This window comes from Pantherophis guttatus, chromosome 4, assembly GCF_059756535.1.
Source record: "Pantherophis guttatus breed Tessera chromosome 4, ASM5975653v1, whole genome shotgun sequence".
NCBI classification, from domain to species: Eukaryota; Metazoa; Chordata; class Lepidosauria; order Squamata; family Colubridae; genus Pantherophis; species Pantherophis guttatus.
In genome coordinates, this window is record NC_142066.1 from 25209426 (window position 1) to 25230451 (window position 21026).

The following is a 21026-nucleotide window of genomic DNA, read 5'->3' on the forward strand; positions in this document are numbered from 1 at the left end:
CATGTTGATGGTAAAAGGAAACCAGGCTGCCAAAGAACACAGTGGCTGGACAGCATCAAAACTGACACTTGCCAGAACATAGAAAAACTCAAAGAAGTAATGCAAGATCAGAAGATGTGGAGAGACCTGGCCCATACAATTGCCAAGAGTCAGAGACATCTGAATGGATAAGGCCATCAATATCATCATTTCGTTAGGGAAGGTACACGTAAAACCTAACCCCAAGGGATAATTTAGAACTACTTGCTCAGAATTATTTGTTAAAGCAGTGATTAAGCAATCTGAGAAAAATACAAAACCGAAAGGAAAAGATTTAAAGAGAGAAAAACAATAAATCTTTTAAAATACAGAAAATTGGACTCTTAAACAGGGAAGATATGATAATGGGAAGGCATTTTAAAATGCTGGAATTATTGCCTTAAAAAAATTATCCTGCTTCTAAAATTGAATTACAATTAAAATTACAATCAAAATAACTAAAATTAGACTAACTAGTGACTGAAATTTAAGTTGAGAGTGCCACCTGCTGACAAAAGGAAAATATCAAGTCTGGAAATACTTATATGAAGGATTGTGAAAATATTTACTGGGTTATATCTAACTACCCCACAACTACTGGACACTGAAATATGAGAACAAAGAAGTTATTTAATTAAAGTGACCCCTGAATGTTATGCTAGAAGATTGAACATGTAAAGGGGACATAAAGAAGCTTTTGATAACTTCTAGGACTATTTAAATGGAACTGATTGATTACCTATAGGATACAAAGAACTGTGATTAGTGTACTTCCTGAAGGGTAATTTTATGTCTGACTAAATGGTTCTTGGACTACTGGACAAAAGTGGGATTTTTAATGAACAAAATAAGATGCTTTATAAAGAAGAAATGAGTGGAACTTTGAAGGAGATGGCATTGATTTTCCAAAACACAAAGGACATCATGGAGAAAGGGTTTAAGGAGATTATGGAAAAAATGGAAAATACTATACAAGGGATGATGAGTAAAGATCTAGATGCTCGGAAAAGGGAGGAGCTAACAGAAGGAATAGAGGAAAAGACAGAACTGAAGAACCAACGAACAAAAGAAGAAGACAAGGAGGAGATAATAATAAAAATAACAGTGATTGATGAATTAAACCAGGGAGAAAATATTTTAAGAGAGTTGAAAAGAGAATTGGAGATACAGGAAGATACTTTTGAATGGTAGATAAGGGTTTGGGCAGATATCTTGGAAGCTAGGCAGTGGAAGAGGGTAGAGATGGGAGAAATACTTAGATTGAATAGCCAAGAAGTAGATGCAGACATAGATAAAGATTCAAGAGAGGAATATGGGAGGCAAGTCAAAAAAAAGCTTAGCAACTAAAGTACTGAAACGGGCAAGAGACAATGGATAGACAGGAAAGGGTGAGGGGTTTTTTTTATGTTTTGATTTCCTTTCTCTCTCTCTCTCTCTCTCTCTCTTCTTTTTTTTTTTGAATGGTGGCATGATTAGAAATTACGTAGAAATAAGAGAAGGGGGAAACATTTGTATATACATACCTTTATATAATAGAATAAAAGTAACAATAAAATGGGAAAACTAGAGATTGAATGATGGTATTATTAAGTACGTTTTAATAATATTGTGATTGGCATTGGAATAATATATTGAAACATTGAGCAATTAAAGAATGAAAAACAATACTTTAATATAAACATGTATTACTATCAGAATTATATAGATTTGATTATTGTAAAGAATATGATTAGGATAATTTTGCATGTCTAAATAATATTGGGATTGATATTAGAATTGTGTATTCAAACATTGAATAATGAAATAATGAATGATTGTATCTTAATACAAATAGATGTAAAGAGTGAAATATGGGAACTAAGTTAAAAATGAACAGGATTCAAAGCACCAAAATGGGCAAAAGATGTTGGATAGAAAGAAAATGTTTTTTAATAAAAGGGTGATATGATTAAAAGTTAGAATAGAGATAGAAATAAGAGAAAGGGGGAATATTAGTGTATACATTTTTACATAATAAAATAAAAGCAATAACAAGAGGGAAGCTTAGAAATTGAATAGCGGTATTATGTATGATCAAATAATACGGTGAATGGTATTTGAGCAATATACTAAAACATGGAAAAATTAAATAATGATAGAGTACAACTTAATATAAATGTGCATTATTATTAGAAATATATAAGTTGGTTGAATGTAATAACCATGATTATTTTTACTAATTCTATTTGTATTAGAATGTATGATACCCAGGTGCCACACTGTTCACACATTGATATGTATACGTAAAATAAAATAAAAAGCTTGGGAAAAAAAAGACTTGTTAAGGAATAAAAATATTTTAGCAAAAGGATGCAAGGCCCGAGGCCCCTTCTATTATTGCAAAAGTTTTCTTGGGAGAGGAAGTGGACCACGAGGGTGGTTTGAAGGGCGAGAGAAAAGAAGCTGGATTTGGGGAACGAGATGCTGATGGTGCAGTGAGAAAGGAGACTCTGCCTGCATCATGCGGGCGTCATCTTCTGCCCAGCAATGCATTTTGTAGTCATAAACTGTGCATGCCCTTAAAAGCAACCCAAAATATTGCAACCTGTGAACGCCCAAAAATTTCCTGGAACTGATCTCCCAAATTAGCCCAACTGGGTGAGAAAACCACCCAACATGGGCGTGTGTGATGACAGAGCTAGTGAGCAATCCTGTCCATGCTTTAAGCATTTCATTGAGAAGTCCCTTTTCCTGGCCTGTTGGCCTCATTTCCAGTGTTACCATGCCAACGCTCCAGGCCATTCATAAATTCTCAGGGCGCGGCTCAAAACTGGCTTGAGCTGGTTTTAGGGATAGAGACAGGGAAAGCCTTATTCCTGGGAGAAACCATTCCCGCGAAGCGGGGAAGGAAGCCTGCAAGTCCCTAATTCTGAAACTTTGGCAAACTAGAGATTTGGAAAATTGCGAGTGCCATAGAAAATTATATCTACTCATTTTTCCCAAGGAGGTTAATTGCAATACATTAGATTATTAAGCAGCCACACACTAACATTGATGCAATGAAAACAGGCAGGCTTTCTTTAGGAGGTTAAATCAATTCTTCAAGGTATCCAGGCAGACTAGCTGCCCAAAAGATGAAAAAGTTTCTTTAGCAGCGTTTCTCCTCTGCGTTCCTCCCTTTTTTCATCAAACGCTCAAGTTAGCATGCTTTAGTGATGTCGTGAAAGCTGCCAGTCAGTGGGAGAATTTGAACAAAAGGCCAGATACAGATGCAAAATCTATCAGATAAGAGCACTTTCTATTAGCTTATTTTACAGCAGCATTAACACTTGTGCAAGTGCATGCATTTCTGTTCACAGGTTCAAATGTGGGATCTAACCCAAAAAATATCAGAATCGGAATTGAGCTGGGACCTTGGAGGTCTTCTAGTCCAGCCCCCTGCTCAAACAGGAGATCCTATAGTATAGGGCCTATACCATTTCAGACAAATGGCTGTCCAGTCTCTTCTTAAGACTCCAGTGATGATACACCCACAACTTCTGAAGGCAAACTGTTTCACTGGTTAACTGTTTTGTTAGGAAGTTTCGTCTTAATTCCAGGTTGCTTCTCTCCTTGATTAGTCTCCATGCATTGTTTGTCTTGCCTTCTGGTGCTTTGGAAAATAAGTTGACCCCCTTTTCTTTGTGGCAGCTCCTCAAATATTGGAACACTACTGTTATGTCACTCTGGTCCTTCTTTTCTCTAGACTAGCCATACCCAATTCCTGCAATCATTCTTCCTATGTTTTAGTGTTGTATTTATTATATAATCATGTTTGCATGATTATGGATGCATCCATTTCTGAATCAGGCTTTCCATATAAACAGGCCACAGCGCTAATCAGCAACACAAATGCTGCTTAAGATTCCATGTCATCAATGAAATGAAATGCAATCAATTCTGAGGATTATAGTGGCAGGAGAGAAAGGATGGCAAGCGGAATAGTGCAAAATAGCATTTATTACACATGGGAAACACAGCAATGAGGCAGCCTATGTCATCATCCTTGAGGTGCTGCCCAACCAGGGGCCATCACCAAAAGGCCCTGCCTGCTCCAAGAACTTGCAACCCTCCAACGCTGATCCAACATTATGCATACGTTTACATGAGAGACAGGCTGATCTCAACCGGTTTCATAGCTTTCTGGGTCTGGCTACTTTCAAATTTCAACTGAGAAATCTGGAATTTGCATCCAGATTTCCCAGGGGTAGGCTTAGTAAACTCGGGAGTGGGGGCTGAGCTGCCAGTTTTTTGTTTTTTTTTGCCTCAGTTTCGAAACAGTTTTCATAAGAGGAGCGTGCAAAATTGCACCAAGGAAGAGGCGACAAAGGGTGGGCCGCTGGGCCAGATCTTTTTTCCCTCCTCCCCAAAAACGATGGGTCTGAAATGCAGCACTGCCTTTCATCGGTGCCTCTGTCCTCCTGGAAGCGATCGATGCGGATTTCCCAGAACAACTCACAACCAGATTTTAAGTGTGTTGCCTCCTGCAATCTACTAAACCCGTTTTAAAGTGACTCCAGATTCCTCTGACATTTAATCCATAGGATTTTTGCAAAAGAGACGCCATCCCACAACAGAGATCCAAAGGGAGAGCAGCTTCCCTTGATTTCTCAACACACACCCCTCCCTCAGTTCCTCCTTTGGTTGCGCCCAGGCTGCCGCCGTGATCTCATCCCACCCAGCATGTTGGACGGGCACCATTTCGATTGTGTGGGGGGGAAGCAGCTGGCTTTCTAAATCTCTCCACGTGGAGTGCGGCATAAAGGTTATTTCAAAATAAAGAAACTTCTGGTGGAGGCTTGCACACTCATCGGCGAGCAAGAGAATCTTTGTGGGGTTTTTTTTTAAAACGAAAAGCAATCGGCCTCATTCCAAACGACTCCCCCCGGCCACCCCTGTCATCTGAAATGGTGTAGCCCAAAGGAAGGGGGAGGGGTGGGTATATTTGCCGCGAAGGGAGCGGCCGTGACAAGGCGGAGAAGACGAAGCGAGGGAGTTTGCCGGGAAGGTGCAGCGATGGCATCCAACGGTGAGATGAGCAGGGGAGTCGCCGGGGAGACTCGGATCAGTTTTCCCGGAGAGACCGCGAAGGGGATGCCGGGCCCTCTACAAACCACTGCAAAAGGGGCCCAGGGGTTTTTAGTTCGATTTCAGCAGGATCAAGTCGCTAGTCCTCGTGGTCCCAGGGAACGTGCGATGGGGCATCGGGGCAAATTGGCTTCCTCAGGGGGTCAGATCGGGGAATCCATTGAGGGAGAGGGAGGAAGTGGGACGTGCCTCGAACAGAATCCGGAGTAAGAGGGGACGACTCGCCCTTTCATGCTTTGGGGGCGGTTGAAGGGAGCAAGAGAGAAGGGTACGGATGCTCCAACCGGGGGAGGGAGGTTGAACGAACGGCTGTTCTTTTCCCTTATCCGCGTAAAGGTTGGCGCATCGCCTCATCAGTCTCAACTGCGCCATTCGCTGCGGCCATTTTAGGAAAGCGTGAGACCCGGTAAGGGGGGGGCGAAGAGCGAGTGAGCGAGAGAAAACGGGGTTTCCGAGGAACTCTTGAGGGGACAGGGACAAGCACGCATGCGCGAGACGGAGCCGCTGAAGAAAAAAATCGGGGAGAAGCGGGCTTTCTGAACCGGGTGGTCTGAGTACGCATGCGCAGTCTCGTCGAGCCGGCTCAGGCCGCGTGCGCGTGGCGTCCGTTTTTTTTTTGTCGCAGTGCAACATCCGGGTTCTTCCTCTGCGGTTGCGCATAATTCCTCTTTTAGAATGGCCTCTCGCCCACGCGCTCCCAACGGCTGCTTAGTCGCTGAGGGAGCGCGCGCTCCTCCCCGCCCGTCTTCGCTAGCGGGCCGTAAAAGGAGCGGCTGGGCTTCGGTCCTAATACCACACGCTCCCTTTCTGGCAAACCTAAGTCTGCTTAAGCTCGTAACAGCCTTAACAGTTGTTCCGCTCCATGGGTAGGTGAATTATTCCTCGGACCCTGTTAAGGTATATCACTCATTTTGACTGCGCGGCATTTTTTTTCTCTCGCCGTTTTTATTGGCTTTTTTTTTTTTTTTTTTTTGGCAGTCTTTACGGGCTGTTGGATTTTTTTTTTTTTAAAAAAAAAAAGGCCTTTGGACGAGGAAAATTGGAGGGCTTCACAATTGCCTGCTGTCCCAAGCTAGAGCTGAAGAAGACATATTAACATATTCACTGAATTTGGAAAACACTTTTACATAATGCAAAGGTGGTCTTTTCACCTACCTGAAAATCCAAAACCCCGAGTGCAAGTAATTCAGGCAAAGCGAAAAAAAGAAAAGCATTTGCAGGTAGTCCTCTAGTTACAATCACAATTGAGCCCAAAATTTATGGCTAACTGAAACATTGGTGAAATGGGTTTGCCTCACTTTACCTATTTTCTTGTCACAATATTGTTAAGCAGAGCATTGTCTTAAGTTAGTAACACGGTTGTTAAGTGAATCTGCCTTCCCTGTTGACTTTGCTTGGCAGAAGGTCGCAAAAGAGAATCACGTGATCCTGGGATGCTGCAAGGATGACAGATATAAAGCAGTTGCCAAAGCACCTGAATTTTGATCATGTGACCATAGGGATGCTGCAATGGTCATAAAAGTCACTTTTTTCAGTGCTGTTGTAACTGAATGATCACTAAATGAACTGTTGTAAGTCTAGAACTACCTGTATTAAGGAGGATCAGGTATTTTTATAGGCTACAGAAACAAATGTTGCATACATTCATTCAGTACATGTGATACACCATAAGTAAGTGATCAAACAATAAAGACATTGATTATATGTGAAACTTGAACAATAGAAAACATTGATTCTCATATTCTACAAGTGACAGATTTAAGGATTACTTACTCCCTGTTCCAGTCAAGATTGGTATTTCTCTCAACACTTAAGTACGGTATATTCAAGGACTTCCAGAATACACTTATGTGTAGTTGCTGAAAAATCAAGTTCTTGGCATACTGAAAGAAATGGCCTTGGCTAGGAAGAGAAAAACGAAAAGTTACAAGAAGAGGGGTAGATTGCAATGGTTAAAAATGCTAATATTACCCTTTTAAAAGTTTAATAATGAAGTCTAACATTCCACATAACAGTTTGCTCCCTCAAACTCCTTAATTCCCAATACGTCCCCTTCTGGACTGAATGGATGCTTGAACTTTGCCAAAAAAAAGTTCTGTAAATCTGATTAAACAGCAGGAGAAGCATCCCCAGCTACTTGTCTAAAACTCAAGCATCCAGATTGGTGTAAAGATGAAAAGAATATGATCACTGAATTTGGGAAGAGACTACTTTGCAAAGTTGGCATTTTTACAATATGCACACCATCATGGATACTTCAGGCAAAGCAAAAGGTTTAAAGGTGGAATGTCAAGTTTTTTATAGGTTACTGAAATAATGCATTCAGTATATCTGATGCATTAGAAAGCAATAAATCAAACAATAGAAAACAATTAGACATGAGAAATAGTAGAAAAGCACTGGTTTTAGGTAACATTTCACTAGTGGCAAATTTCTGAGTTAAGTTCGTATGCTTTTTAATACTTGCAAATGTATCTAAGGACTTCCAGAATATGCTCTCCATTTAGTTGCTGAAATTTTTTTTTCACATTGAAAATATTGGTTTGGTTAAAAGAAAGTTTCTGGAAGACATGGATGTCATGTTTAAATGCTAATATCACCATTAAAAAACTAATGAAACCTGAAATTCCAGATAACACAGTTACAACAAAGTTAAATGTGATGTTACAGGGCAGGCTCTGCTTTTTCACATTTGTGTTGTGCATAAGGAGTAGTATTTGAAGTGTTAATATAATTGTCACATTCTGCAGATCTCATGCCAAGGTGGCATAGATATATTTTTACACATTTTAATGCAATACTGTGTACCAACACTAGGATACAGCTCTTTGGCTAATGTATCCATTCTGAGCGGCAGCCATGGCTGCAAAACATTTTCAGTTACAGACTTATGGCCGATGCTATAGAACTTGGGACATCTCAGTAATTGCAATAAAACTGGGCATCTATTGGCCCCGATTTTGGGGATGCTGGGAGCTGTAGCCTTTCACTGTGTTAGGTTCTCAAAAGTGGATCTGTTTTAATTTTTTCCCAATTCTTTTGCAGATTATAGCCAGTCAGCAACACAGAGGTAAATGACATTGGAATTAATTTTCTATGCATGAGTAACATGTTTATTTCATTTTGTTTACCAAATTTAGGTACTGCCCATCTCTCTCTCAGATGTTTTGATATGCTTTCAGTAGGCAATAATTTTTTTCTATAAGAAAGATGAAGATGATGTGGCACTGATTTGTTCAGAAATCTTGTGTCTTGATTTGCATTTAAACATACTAATAACCATAATTTCTTACAAGTAGTATGTCTAGACTGGTTGCCCTTAAGGGCTAAAATATAGAAAGTTGTTTAAATTAACAACAAATTAAATTAAAAGCAAAATAAATTTTTAAAAAAGCAACAATCTTAACTGTCAACTGCAATACAGTTCAGTGTGTATCAAATGCATTAAAGTAGTGTGTATCGACATAAAAACATTTATCCTTAAGGAATATTGTTTAAAATTCATTTATTTTAGATATTCATTAAATTTTCCAATGCAATTTGACAACAGAATGGCCCCATAATGCTCGAATTTTCAAGGGCTGTTGGAAAGTCATTAAATTGTCCAACCATAAAGAATATTAAAGCTGTTTTTAAAATAGGTTTAATATATTGCTATATTGCTTGAGTATTTCCTGTAAGTTTTCAGAATTACACAGCACAGTTTCCAATTTTGTGAAGTTATCGGCCATCTTGGAAAAAACATCTGCAACTTCTGTAATTTAAATGGAGCACACTAGACATACAGTAAAAAGCAAAAATCTGAAAGTTCATTACAGAAATAAGTTCCTTGGCTGATTTTTATCTCCTTCTTTTCCATTAGTTATGGGGCCTACCCAACTCCACCCACACAAAGTTATTCTCAACAAACTAGCCAGCCATATGGACAGCAGAGTTATGGTGGCTATGGGCAATCAGCAGATACTTCTGGATATAGCCAAAGTAGTTACAGCTCATCTTATGGCCAGACACAGGGCTGTGAGTACACTAATCTTGTTTTTGAACTTCATAACTACGTAGGAAAACATGAGAGATCAGCTGACCTGGAGAAGATGAGTTATTCTGGCTTGTCAGTTCTGTGACACACCAACATACAGGCTTGGTTTATAGAAGCAAACATATAAAAATGACGCTATTGCATCCCAACCCATGATCGAGTTTGGTAATAAATAATCGCATTTCTTTGCTTATTAGCTAAAGTTACAGAACTTGATTTGGGATTAGGAAAACAATTTAGGAAACTGTTTCCTCGAAACTAAGACATCTCCGGATAATAAGCCCAATCAGGCTTTTGAGCACATGTGCTAAAATAAGACCTAGAGGGCGTGGCCAGCACAGGAGGCAGTCCTTCCCTTCCCTGGTCACTTCATGGCCACTCACTCCCTTAATTGCAGCCTGCTGAGCCAGCGAGGGCCGGGAGCTGCCTCATTTTGTGTGTCTGGGTGCCTGGAGATGTTTTCTGCAAACACCTCAAGGCACCGCTATTAAGGGGCTACTTGGCCCCTTAATCACAGCCCGTGAGGGCTGGGAGCTCCAGCCCCAGCCCTGCCGGCAGTGTGTTGGGATTGCCTGCTCCTTTCTGCACCTACTGCAGATCTTGATCGGATCGCTGCCTTTGCCTGCTGCTGGTGCAGTCCCGGCATGTTGCTGTTGTCCATGCTGGGGTTTGCATGGCGGCAGCGAGAGACTGCAGGATTTTTTTTTTATTTTCCTTCCAAAATATGCCGCAACGGTGCTCTTTGGGCCTTGGCCCTGGTGGATGCTAGCTCTTGTGCTGGCTGTGCACTTATGCAGGCTGCTGCTACAAGGCAGAAAGCCATGTGGCACATTGGGATTGCCTGCTCGCTCCCCTGCTTTTGCCCGGCTGCACCTGCTGCTGTTGGTCTTGGAAGGGCTCTTTGCCTCCTGGCCATGCTGCTCTTGGCCATCCTGCAGCTTTGGCAGGCAGGAGCTCCGTGGTAGCCCTGCAGCGGGATGAAGGAGGGAGGGGGAGATCACCCCTTCCTCCATCCATCTGCTCCTGCCTGGTGCGGGGCAATTTTTGGAGCGCAAAAGAAAGAAGGGATGATCTCCCCATCCTCCTCTTTCTGTCCCACTGCAGGATTGCCATGGAGGTATTGCCTGCCGAAACGGTAGTTCACCCAACCCAATTCTGCCTCCCTGCCCTATCCTACTAATCTAAACCAGATTTTCTTTCTTCCCCCCCGAGTGCACATCAGCCCTGCCAGCCCTGTACACAAGCACATCCATGGTTTTGGTATAAATCATCCCAAAAGAAAGAACGTTCAGCGGGAAAAAGGAGGGGAAATTTGCCTCTTACCCTATTCTCAGTCTGTGCTGAGCTTCAGAACGGTGAGAGACAGGAAAATCCCCCTCCCCATTTTCAAGCCATTTGCAAAAACGCCCCATTCTGAGCCTTCAATGTTGCAATCCTGAAATATACTGAAATATATTGCAAACGGCTTGAAAATGGGGAGGGAGGATTTTGCTTCTTATCCTGAAACTCAGCACAGACTGAGAATAGGATAAGGAGCAAAATTCCCCCCCACACCTTTTTTTCCCCTGGCAATTGTTCTTGGGATCGCAGCATAGACACAAATCCCCAAAATGTTGTATCCGAAGTCTTCAGCTTTGCAATCCTGGGATGTACGTCTGTGCAGAGCTTCCAAGGAAAGGACAGTGTATATGTGTGTGAGAGAGAGAAAGGGAAATCCTTAATCCCCCACTCTCCCAAGGCAGCCACATTTCTCCAACCTGCTTTCCAGCTCCATTCTTCACTGCCACATGCAGGGGAAGAAAAGTAATCTGGGACTACAGTAAAAAAATCTTACAACTTCGCGAGATCTTTTTTTTTTTTTTTTTGCAAGAAGTTGGAAGGTCTGAATTTCTGGTATTTTTTTTACCATAGTCACACAGACTACTTTTCTTGTCCTGCACGTGCAGTGGAGAACGGAGCTGGAAAGCAGATAAGTGGAGGGATGTGGTTGCCTTGGGTGGGTGGGGGTTAGGGATCTGTCAGAGAGAGAGCCGCCAGCCATGGATAACGCCGACGTTGGATCAGCTCTCTCTCTTTACCACTCTCGCACACACAGGTTTCCCCCCCCCCCCCCAAGGCAGCCACAACAAAAGGTGTTTGGGGTTGGGGAGAAGGTGGGCAAGGTTTGGCAAAGACCAAGAGAGGAGCGATTACCAGCTTCCAATTTAGTGCTCACACAGCACATCTTCCCCTGCCCACAGCTGTGTTGGGTTACAATAGATGAAGGGCAGGATCCAAGGGAAGGAGGGCACCTGGAGATTGAAGCTGCAAAAGGGCCATGCTTCTTGGAGCTGGCTACAGGAGCACACAGTAAATCAGCCTTTTTGCGGAGGCATGTGGAGGCTCCTGCTGCTTTTGCAGCCATAATCCCTGCGCTTCTTGGAGACGGCAGCAGGAATGCACCCGCAGATCAGCTGTTTCACAAACCAAGCTGCTGGTAACACTGTTAGGCAAGAAGCTGCGAGGCGCCGATTGCCCTGCCCCCCTGCGTCCTACCAGTACATGGGGGGGGGAGTAAGACACCCCCCGAAAATAAAGCCAGGTGCTTATTTCAGGGGTCAAAAGAATATAAGATCCTGTCTTATTTTTGGGGAAACACATATCTAAGGTTATGAGACCTTTTGTATTTCCTGACTTGACAATTGTCTGTTCATTAAAGCATCAGTGTGGAATACTTCAGAAGCTTTTGAGTTACTAAAGCAACTGTCATTTTGCAAGATGATAAAGCTCTTGTTGGGATGCTGATGCAGCTATGTGATCTTGGCAACAAATATACCTTTAATGGATTGTAGGCAGGTGTTGGGTTACATGCTCCTGCATATTCCAACATAACTTCTGCACCGAAAGCAAACTTTCATTTAATTTAAAGCTTTATGTAATGGTGGGAAATCCTGCAGGCATTGATATGATACCAGATTTGATGCTGATTTATTGCTAACCCTTACCCCCTTTTTTAAAAAAAACAACAGCTGGATATGGCACTCAGTCCACACCACAAACTTACGGCACATCCACGGCATATGGCACTAATCAGACTTCACAGTCATCCTATGGACAGCAGTCATCTTATCCCAGCTATTCTCAGCAGCCAACCAGCTCCAGCACTGGAAGGTAAATGCTGGAGGGTGGGGCCTCCTGGTTTTTTTTTTCAAAGTAGTGGGATGGGCTTGGAGAGGGGAACCCGAAGAATCCTAATAGGATAAAGCCAGTTTAATGGACGTACTTTGCATGAGACTAGAGTAGTAGTATTTACGTTTGTTCTTTTGTGAAATCTGCAGTTATGGCACCAGTTCCCAAACCTCCAGTTACGGGCAACCCCAAAGTGGGGCTTATGGCCAGCAGTCAAGCTATGCCAGCCAGCAGCAAAGCTCCTATGGGCAGCAACCTTCCTACAATCCACCTCAGAGCTACGGCCAACAGAGTCAATATGGCAGCAGCAGCAGCAGTGGAGGAGGAGGTGGCGGCGGTTGTAAGTAGAACTTCTTTTCAGCTCATCTTGATTTAAATTTTGGCAAAGAGGGAAGTCTACGGAATACAATGTCTGATTCTGGTGGAACGTTGCAAGAGTTTTACCCTTCCTACTCATGCTTTCTTATTGTTGGAAGTCAAGGATCATGTTTTATAATCTAAGATTGTTTTTTTTTTCTTCTACTTTTTTCTCCAGCTGGTGGCTATGGCCAGGATCAATCCTCCATGAGTGGAAGTGGTAGTGGAGGAGGCTATGGCAGCCAGGATCAAGGTGGATACGGGGGTCAACAGGACCGCAACCGTGGCAGAGGCAGCGGAGGAGGAGGTGGCGGCGGATATGGTAGAGGTGGCTTTGATCGGAGTGGTGGTAGAGGTGGCAACAGAGGTGGCCGTGGAGGTGGCATGGGGTAGGTGTCTAATAGGTTGTTGTGGTAGAGGGAGTGGGTTTTTTAAAAAATGTCTTAGTGCTTGAAAAAAGTAATCTTTCTGGGAGGGCACAAAATTTTAAAAATGAAAACGGAAGTTTTGGTGAATAAGGTTGGGGAAACCACCTTGTACACAATTGGTGTGCTTTTTTTTTTTGTATGGGGTGAATTCTTAATGGCTGTCAAAAGGTATTCTGTTACCTGCATGTGAAGGAGTTAAAATTACTTTCTTGACAAATCAGTCATTGCAGTAACAAGTTGGTGCATGGGGTGAAATATGGCATTTTCATCTTGTAATCCTACTTGGATTTGTTGACAACCTCAAAGGTACACTTGATATGAACATCAGTACTGTTCCTCGAAGGTGAATTATATTTCTCTGTGACCCATGTTACAGTCGTGTACAAGTACGTAGAGGATTCTCATACTACAAAGTACCATACTACAATTTTTGCAGAAAGGAGATTGATAATAGGATTATCCTTCAATTCCACCCCAGTGTAAACCTAATGAGGGACATGGAAGGGGCATGGTTTATATGCTGATAGCAACTTGAGGCTTTTATGATTGTTTCAGCAACATGCTTCTGGGCAAATTGTAAGCCAGCTTTTTCTTGGGGTTAATGTTATGGTTTAGCCATGTAATGGCTGTCAAATTGGGTTTAAACGGATGTGTTCATGTTTACTCATTTCTTGTACTTGTGGTTTACAAGCGACCATGTAGGATCCTCAAACTGTTCTTGGGTTACTTGTACTGCCTCCTTTTTTATTTTTTTTTATTGAGGGGTGACTAAAGTTGGTATTTGAAAAACAATGATTGCTAAGCAACATTGACCATGTGGGTTTCTGATTGGGGGAGACAAGATAGTAGAGAGGTGAGTATAGACATGGGTAGTTGAAGGGTTGTTTGCTTATGAAAAGTTGTTGCTCTGTTAACAATACCTGTTCTGTTAACAAATTCTGCATTTTGTGTGCCACAGGTGTGAAAGTCAATGAACTTTAATCAAATCTCCACCTTCCACATGTTAGTTAAGGGTCTGAGGAAGGGAGAGAGATCTTTAATGGCAGGCAGATAATGCAGTTTTTAGAGCTGAGTGATTTAATATTCTGAGTATTCTGATGAGAGAATGGGTTTTTATACATGCTTTCAAAGCAGATATCTGCATGTAGGATTGTATGCAACAAAAGCTTTGCAAAAACAATAATTTGAGAAAAGTGACCTAGAAATACAGTGTGCACGGTATGCAATATTTTAAAAACAAGCTTGGTTCACCAGTCCATGCCAAGAATAGAACACCTACAAGGAAAACAACTTTGTCCCAAAAGCTGCATCAGGACGCCACATGTAACGGTTCAAGATCGGAAGCAAGATTGACTAAACATTAGCAATTGCAAACCTTCTCAAAAGGGTATCATGCTTTATTTTTAAAAAAATGCTGAGGGCAAGAAAAAGGTGGAGAGGTTGTCTTTAGATCTTCAGGAAGAATCAAACATAAGTGTTGGCCAGCATCTTAATGGATATGGTGTAGTTTCTAGCAACAAACCTTTTTAGCCATGGAAAAAGCATCATTATCTTCTAACTTATCTCCTCAGCGGTGGTGAGCGAGGTGGTGGCTTCAATAAATTTGGTGGTAAGTCCAAAGAGTTCAAAAACTTGAACCACAAAAGTGTATTTCTATTATATTATTTTTCGGAGACACTGTTTGTATGCCAAAGAAATGAAAAGCCACCGTTTATCAGATAAAAACCTATGGGAGCACTCCCTGTTTCTGGCACATATGCCAAAATGGTTGGTTGTATCTGTGGTGCTGATTTCCACGTTCTGGGTTTTCTACTCGGCCAAGTTCTTTGGGCCAATTTTGGTTGTATGTTATGCAACAAGACTGGGGAAAAAATGAAACCTAGACTTGTGTTTTGTGGGAGAACACGTGGAAAATTCACTTCATAAATGTTGGGCTTGTGTGTTGTCCCTTGTTAAAAACACACATGCAAATGTTGGCTTAAAAGTATTAATGGAAGTGCATGCAGTCCTGAAGAAACATGGTAAAATGAAGGTTTATGTTACCTGGTTTAAAAAACTACTGGTACAGGAAAGAAATGCAAGGGTCCACTCCCTTGAAACCGGAATGTGTAATTTTGTCTGTATGAAACTCTTAAGAGCTCTTTGACAAATAAATGTTTTCATGGGCTTTTATTTTAAAGAAAGTTTGATTTTAATATGAAGTTTCATAAAACATGGTCTTTTTTTTTTTTTTTTAACGTGAATGTACCAAACTTAAACTAATTGGTTTTAAGGAACGTTCCCATAGGGTTTGCTGAAAAAGGCTTGGCACAAAAATTTTAAAATGGTCTACCTAGGATTGTTAATGCATTTGAGACCAGTGTTGGGCATACGCTTTCAAAAGTAATTAAGATTGGATGTGCTGAAAGGTGTCAAAATGTTTTTTTAAAAGAAATATCTGTGTATAATATGTTAATAGAACGGTTGATGCAAGTAAAGAACCTGATGGTTTCTCAAAACTAAAGATCTAATATTGTAAAAGGACTTACTCAAAATGTGTTCTGTGGTGTAAGGTGGTGTCTACTTAACACATAGCTCTTGTGTTCAAGAAAACAAAAATGGAATAAGTTGCAGAATTCTGCCTCAGGCCTCATGTGCTGGAGATTTTTTAAAAAAAAAAACCTGATCAAGGGTCAATACGAGACTGGGTAGCAGTGACTAATGTATGCTATGAAAGTGGAAAAATAGATTTCTCTGGGTGGTTGTCCCATGCTGTTCTGAGTGTGTATCTGGAGGCCATGCTCCTCCCTCCAAAGCTGAAAAAATTAGGGTTCAATATGACCTGGCGGAAAGAATGTTTAAACTGGTTATGTAATAAATCTCATCATTAAGACATGGTGCTTCTCATTGGGCGGGTATGTTTTTTTACATTCTAATCGTGAGGCTGCATATGTTCAACACTGGCCTGTTTCTAATGTGATCGTGATGGTGATGTGAAAAAAAGGGGGAGCCCACTCTGTCTAACGGAATCTTTCCTTCCTTGTTTTCATGTGACAAAAGGACCACGGGACCAAGGCTCACGTCATGATTCTGGTAAGTGATTGTTTGACTGGCTTGATACTCATTCCACTTAATAATCAAAACAAAGCTTTGATTATTTATCACAAGTGTTCTGTCTTAAGGACTGCTATTCCTGAAAACCAGTGAAGCAATCAATGCTCAGGAATAACTTGAGACTTTGATGGGCATCTTCGGATCTGCCTTTTGACCTCTCTTGGGATTCTTGTGAAGACAAAACAACTATTAAACTAGCTGATTTCAGTTGTGTTAAAAACACAAACTGAATTGTAGGAGAAATGAACTTCAACATCATAATGCAGGATTGAAGATTTGTTGTATTTAACCAAAGAAAAAATGTCTGTTCACTTTGATAAAATAGAATACAGAATTGAAAATTTGTATAGCCCAGAATTGCTCAATACTAAAGTGTTGTTTGGGATTTATTTTGTTTAAAAGTCTTAATTCTTCTCTTGCAGCTAGTGAGCAGGATAATTCTGACAATAACACCATCTTTGTCCAAGGACTTGGTGAAAATGTAACCATTGAGTCGGTTTCAGAATACTTTAAGCAGATCGGCCTCATCAAGGTAAACAAATTCTTGGCACTGTCGTGGGTCCATTTAGCAATATGCTAGTGAGAACCCTAGAGGATCATCACATAAAAAGACAAAAATTGCCTTGAATTTTTGAATTGAAGCAAGAAAATAGTAGACTCCAAGATTATTTCAGATGGTTTTATTTGTAATGTATCTCACCTAAAGGCTAGTTAACATTTTTATACTTCAGAGGTAAAAATTACATAAAGAGAAAAAAGGCCCTAAAGATTTGGTTCTGTGATAAAGCCTGGGACCCCAAAGCATGATGGGAGCCCTCCTGTTTGTTTGCTTGTTTAAATGACTGCTGTTTGTTGTTAATATAGTGTCAGCAGTTACGTGTTTTATGTTTTTATTATTTTAATGTAAGCTGTCCAGAATCATACATTTGAGATGGGCGGCAGTCTCCAGAAATGAACAGCAAACAAATATCATCACTAAATACTTGTATGAGCAGCTACAATAACATGAAAACTTTATTTGATCAGAATGTCATCTCGTGTGTCTTTTTTAGATGAATAAGAAAACGGGGCAGCCTATGATTAACCTGTATACAGACCGTGAGACAGGAAAACTGAAAGGAGAAGCCACAGTTTCATTTGATGATCCCCCATCTGCAAAAGCTGCCATTGATTGGTTTGATGGTAGGTCGCTGATTTGGAACAGTGTTTTTATTGCTGGGAATTTCTATGGCTGTGTTCAGAGTTTTAGAATAGGGATTGTTTCTGTGCCATTGGAATTTAAGTGATATAAAAAAAGTAACGAACACAGTAATGGACAAAAGTGTTTCCCCCCAATTCTATAGGGAAAGAGTTCTCTGGCAATCCAATTAAAGTTTCATTTGCCACCCGGAGAGCAGACTTCACCCGAGGAGGGGGGAATGGCCGTGGCGGAAGAGGCCGTGGTGGTAGAGGAGGTGAGTAAAGAGTTATCTTTGGAATTGAAAAGTAATGGAGGATCTGCTTATCCATTTTCCTGTCATGTTATTTTAGGAGAAGAGTAAAAACTGGTCTTTCAGCAAAGCAGTGAAGGTGAAAGAAGGGCCAAGCGGAGAATGTGGAGATGAAATGGATAGAAATGTCTTATGCAATATTTCTTGACCTCAGCAATTTAAAGATATGTAAAATTGCTGAGATTTGAGAAACAGCTGTTATAGTGGATGAAACATTAAATACTGCCAAGAAAACGTTCTTAGTTGCTGCCTTGAATTTTCTTCAGGACCAATGGGCCGTGGTGGATTTGGTGGTGGTGGTGGCGGCGGTGGTGGTGGCAGCAACAGCGGCTCCAGTGGAGGCAACCGGGGTGGTTTCCCTAGTGGCGGAGGCGGCCAGCAGCGTGCTGGAGACTGGAAGTGTCCCAATCCGTAAGTAAAATCTGTAGCAATTCGTGTGGCAGGGAAGATGGTAGGTGAATTTATTTGATTTGTAATCGCTTGCTTTCTTCCCATGGTGTCTGTTGTAGGACATGTGAGAACATGAATTTTTCATGGCGCAATGAATGCAATCAGTGCAAAGCACCCAAACCAGATGGGCCTGGGGGACCACATATGGGTGAGTATTAGAGAGTTCATCAACTGCACTTAACTGCAGTTCTTATCACAAGAGAAGAATCATTTACAGGAGTGAGATTTCTTTTGTGCTTTGGATGGGGGAAGGACACAAATGTACAATGGTCTTATGCCAAGATTATTTTGTGAAACATAGCTTGCCTTTTCATGTAAGGGTCTGAATGTAAGAAGAGAAAATCATAGTTGTGCTTTGAGATGAATAATCTGTTCCGTTTTCCTAGGAGGCGGATTTGGTGAAGAACGACGGGGACGGGGAGGCTTTGACAGAGGTGGTTTCCGTGGAGGTCGAGGGGGGGACCGAGGTGGATTCCGCGGTGGAAGAGGTGGGGACAGAGGCAACTTTGGACCAGGAAAGATGGACTCCAGGTAAAATTTATTTCTAGGAGTGGGATGAGTAGATGATACCATATTTCTGCACCTGAATAAAGTTTCCCAGGGGCTATTAGGACGTGTATCGTGCTTTTCACTCCTAAATTCCTATCAGTTTCACCCATAATAGCTTATCTCTGGAGTACTGTTAACTATAGCTAGTAGTCACAATTTGTAATTTTAAATTTAATTCTTTTTCTTCTCATTCTTTAGAGGGGACCACAGACAAGACCGCCGTGAGAGACCTTATTGAGCCAATATAAGATCCCAGACCATGTGAATTTATAAACACTTTTTTATTTTGTATGATGTCTAACTTCATTGCAAATTGTGTACCCCATGTTGAGTTTGTGTACAGACTTTGTATGCCTGTCTTATTTTTTTTTGACTGTCCTTGGAGTAATCCCAGATTACAAAAATATATTTTAGTTGTGTGCTTGTAATTGCAAAGTGGGGGCGGACATAGAGCTGAATAATAAAGATGTTTTCAGTCAATTCTCAAAATAATTGTATTGGTTTTATGTCATACAGGAAATACTATGCTGATGAGATTGTTTTAAATTCAATTTATCATGCAGATCTGAGCTAAGAGACTCCCAGGCCTAATTTTGTTAATTTCAGTACATTTTTCCCTTAAAAATGTTCTGAGTAAAAACCATTGTAGAAATGTTGGCGGTTATTAGTGAGGCTCGTTTATTTTCAAAATCTGATACGTAAGAATACAAGGAACAGCCTTTAATTTTTAAGAGTCTGATGTTGCTGTTCTACTTACATTATTGAAATTCCCATGAAGTATAGATAGCCCGTGTTTAGCAGCTACAATTGGGACAATCAAGCTTGGTCGTTAAGCAAAGCAGTCACTAAATGAAACTTCAATTGCTTAAGATGTTACTTCAACTGTTCTTTGCTTTACAGACTTGCAAAAGATGTGTGAGAACTGGTTACAAAGTTATCTTTTTCATCACTGTTGGAACTACACACGGTTGCTAAAAGGACTCTTTTGCCTTCGTTGAATGCAAAAACTGGCCCTTCACTGGCCTTTACAGTCTGGAAGCAAAAGATGATAGCAGAATCTAAAAAGGAAGAGACAAAAAGAATCCAGACACAAGTTATCAGAGAGAAAACAGGATAAAAGCATTATTGACAGTTTCTCTGTTAAGCACCTGGGAAATCAGGAGATCCATGTAGTTCAAATGGGTATTAAAGGTTTATTGTAAATTTAAACTCTTTACAAGAATCTGAACTATGGATCAATGGCAATTGATGGGAGTTAATAGAAAGGAATTCAAGATGGGGTGGACTTAGATCTCTTGTGAGTGTGAAGGGACTCATGACTGATGACACCTTTGACTCCTCCCTCAGACAGCCTGGACAGCTACACTCCCAACATTCAGATGAATCAATTTCAATTCCCAGAATTCTCAGCAACGATCAAGCTGGCTGGGATATTAACCTCAACACGATTACAGTACAACATAAATCAGTGGTGTCCATGGTCCAACTGTTCTTACTGAAGAAAGATTATGGCTTACAGTTGCTTGTATAATTATAGGTGTTGCAATTGAACATTCTAGACCTTACCAGTTCTTGCCCTTGTGTGTGTTTTTCATTACCTACATCCATCCATCCGTTTATTACATTTATATGCTGCCCATGTCTAGAGGTGTTTAGGCAGCTAACAAATATTAAAATGATTAATGATGAGCTATGCACTATTCGGTATGTAAGACGTTGGTTTAACAAAATAGTTACTTGTAATCATCTGAGAATTTGGTTTCATCCAGATTCTGGCTACTTTCAGTAATCCTTTTCAGTCTTGCATCACTGCTAATCAACCCAATATTTAAAATCCTTCTAAATGATCCTTTTTAATCATTCTTGTACAAGATCAGGAGCCAACGTCTATCCTATTGGTCCACATCAGTGTTCCATTTCTCTTATTTAAGAAAAGAATAGCAGAAAAAGTAAAGCTAAAACATCCTTGATTCCAGGTATTTGGACATGGATCAGATGAACAGTGGAGCTCTTTCAGGCATATTTTAATACATGGTACTAACGGCTTTAGCCTGTAGTTTATTTACAAATTATCCAACATTTCTTCCATACCTTCCATACTGCATAAATTTGATATGCAATAATACAGCTCAGAAGTAGGGGATCAAATGGCCATACAAATGGGATAGGAAAAACAAAAAAAATGACAAAATTTGGTTTGTGGATGGCACAGAATTTTTGCCTGAGGCAACATCCTATTCTTGGGTGCGCACGCACACATGCGCACTTGTAAGTCAGCCTGATCTCACCCTGGAGATAACTGCATTTCAATGTTGAGAACAGATCCTTTTG

The 21026-nt window shown here is 40.9% G+C and overlaps 1 protein-coding gene across 1 annotated transcript; it reads left to right on the top strand.

Moving 5' to 3' along the window:
- The first annotated feature begins 4724 nt into the window (after positions 1-4724).
- Positions 4725-19184, top strand: FUS (FUS RNA binding protein). The gene is made up of 15 exons (XM_034419806.3): positions 4725-5065; positions 8170-8194; positions 8987-9141; positions 12169-12310; positions 12478-12668; positions 12864-13074; positions 14685-14722; positions 16153-16185; positions 16629-16738; positions 17259-17388; positions 17550-17660; positions 17963-18107; positions 18206-18294; positions 18533-18677; positions 18894-19184. Exons 1-15 carry the CDS (start codon positions 5053-5055, stop codon positions 18931-18933), a joined length of 1578 nt encoding a protein of 525 aa, XP_034275697.2. The 5' UTR covers positions 4725-5052; the 3' UTR covers positions 18934-19184.
- Positions 19185-21026: the final 1842 nt, after the last annotated feature.

Bases quoted from the DNA above. Each gene is read 5' to 3' on its own strand.
- FUS (XM_034419806.3), top strand. The intron at 17,389-17,549 runs GTAGGTCGCTGA...CCAATTCTATAG, and splicing joins TGCCATTGATTGGTTTGATG to GGAAAGAGTTCTCTGGCAAT. The intron at 18,108-18,205 runs GTAAGTAAAATC...TGTCTGTTGTAG, and splicing joins GACTGGAAGTGTCCCAATCC to GACATGTGAGAACATGAATT.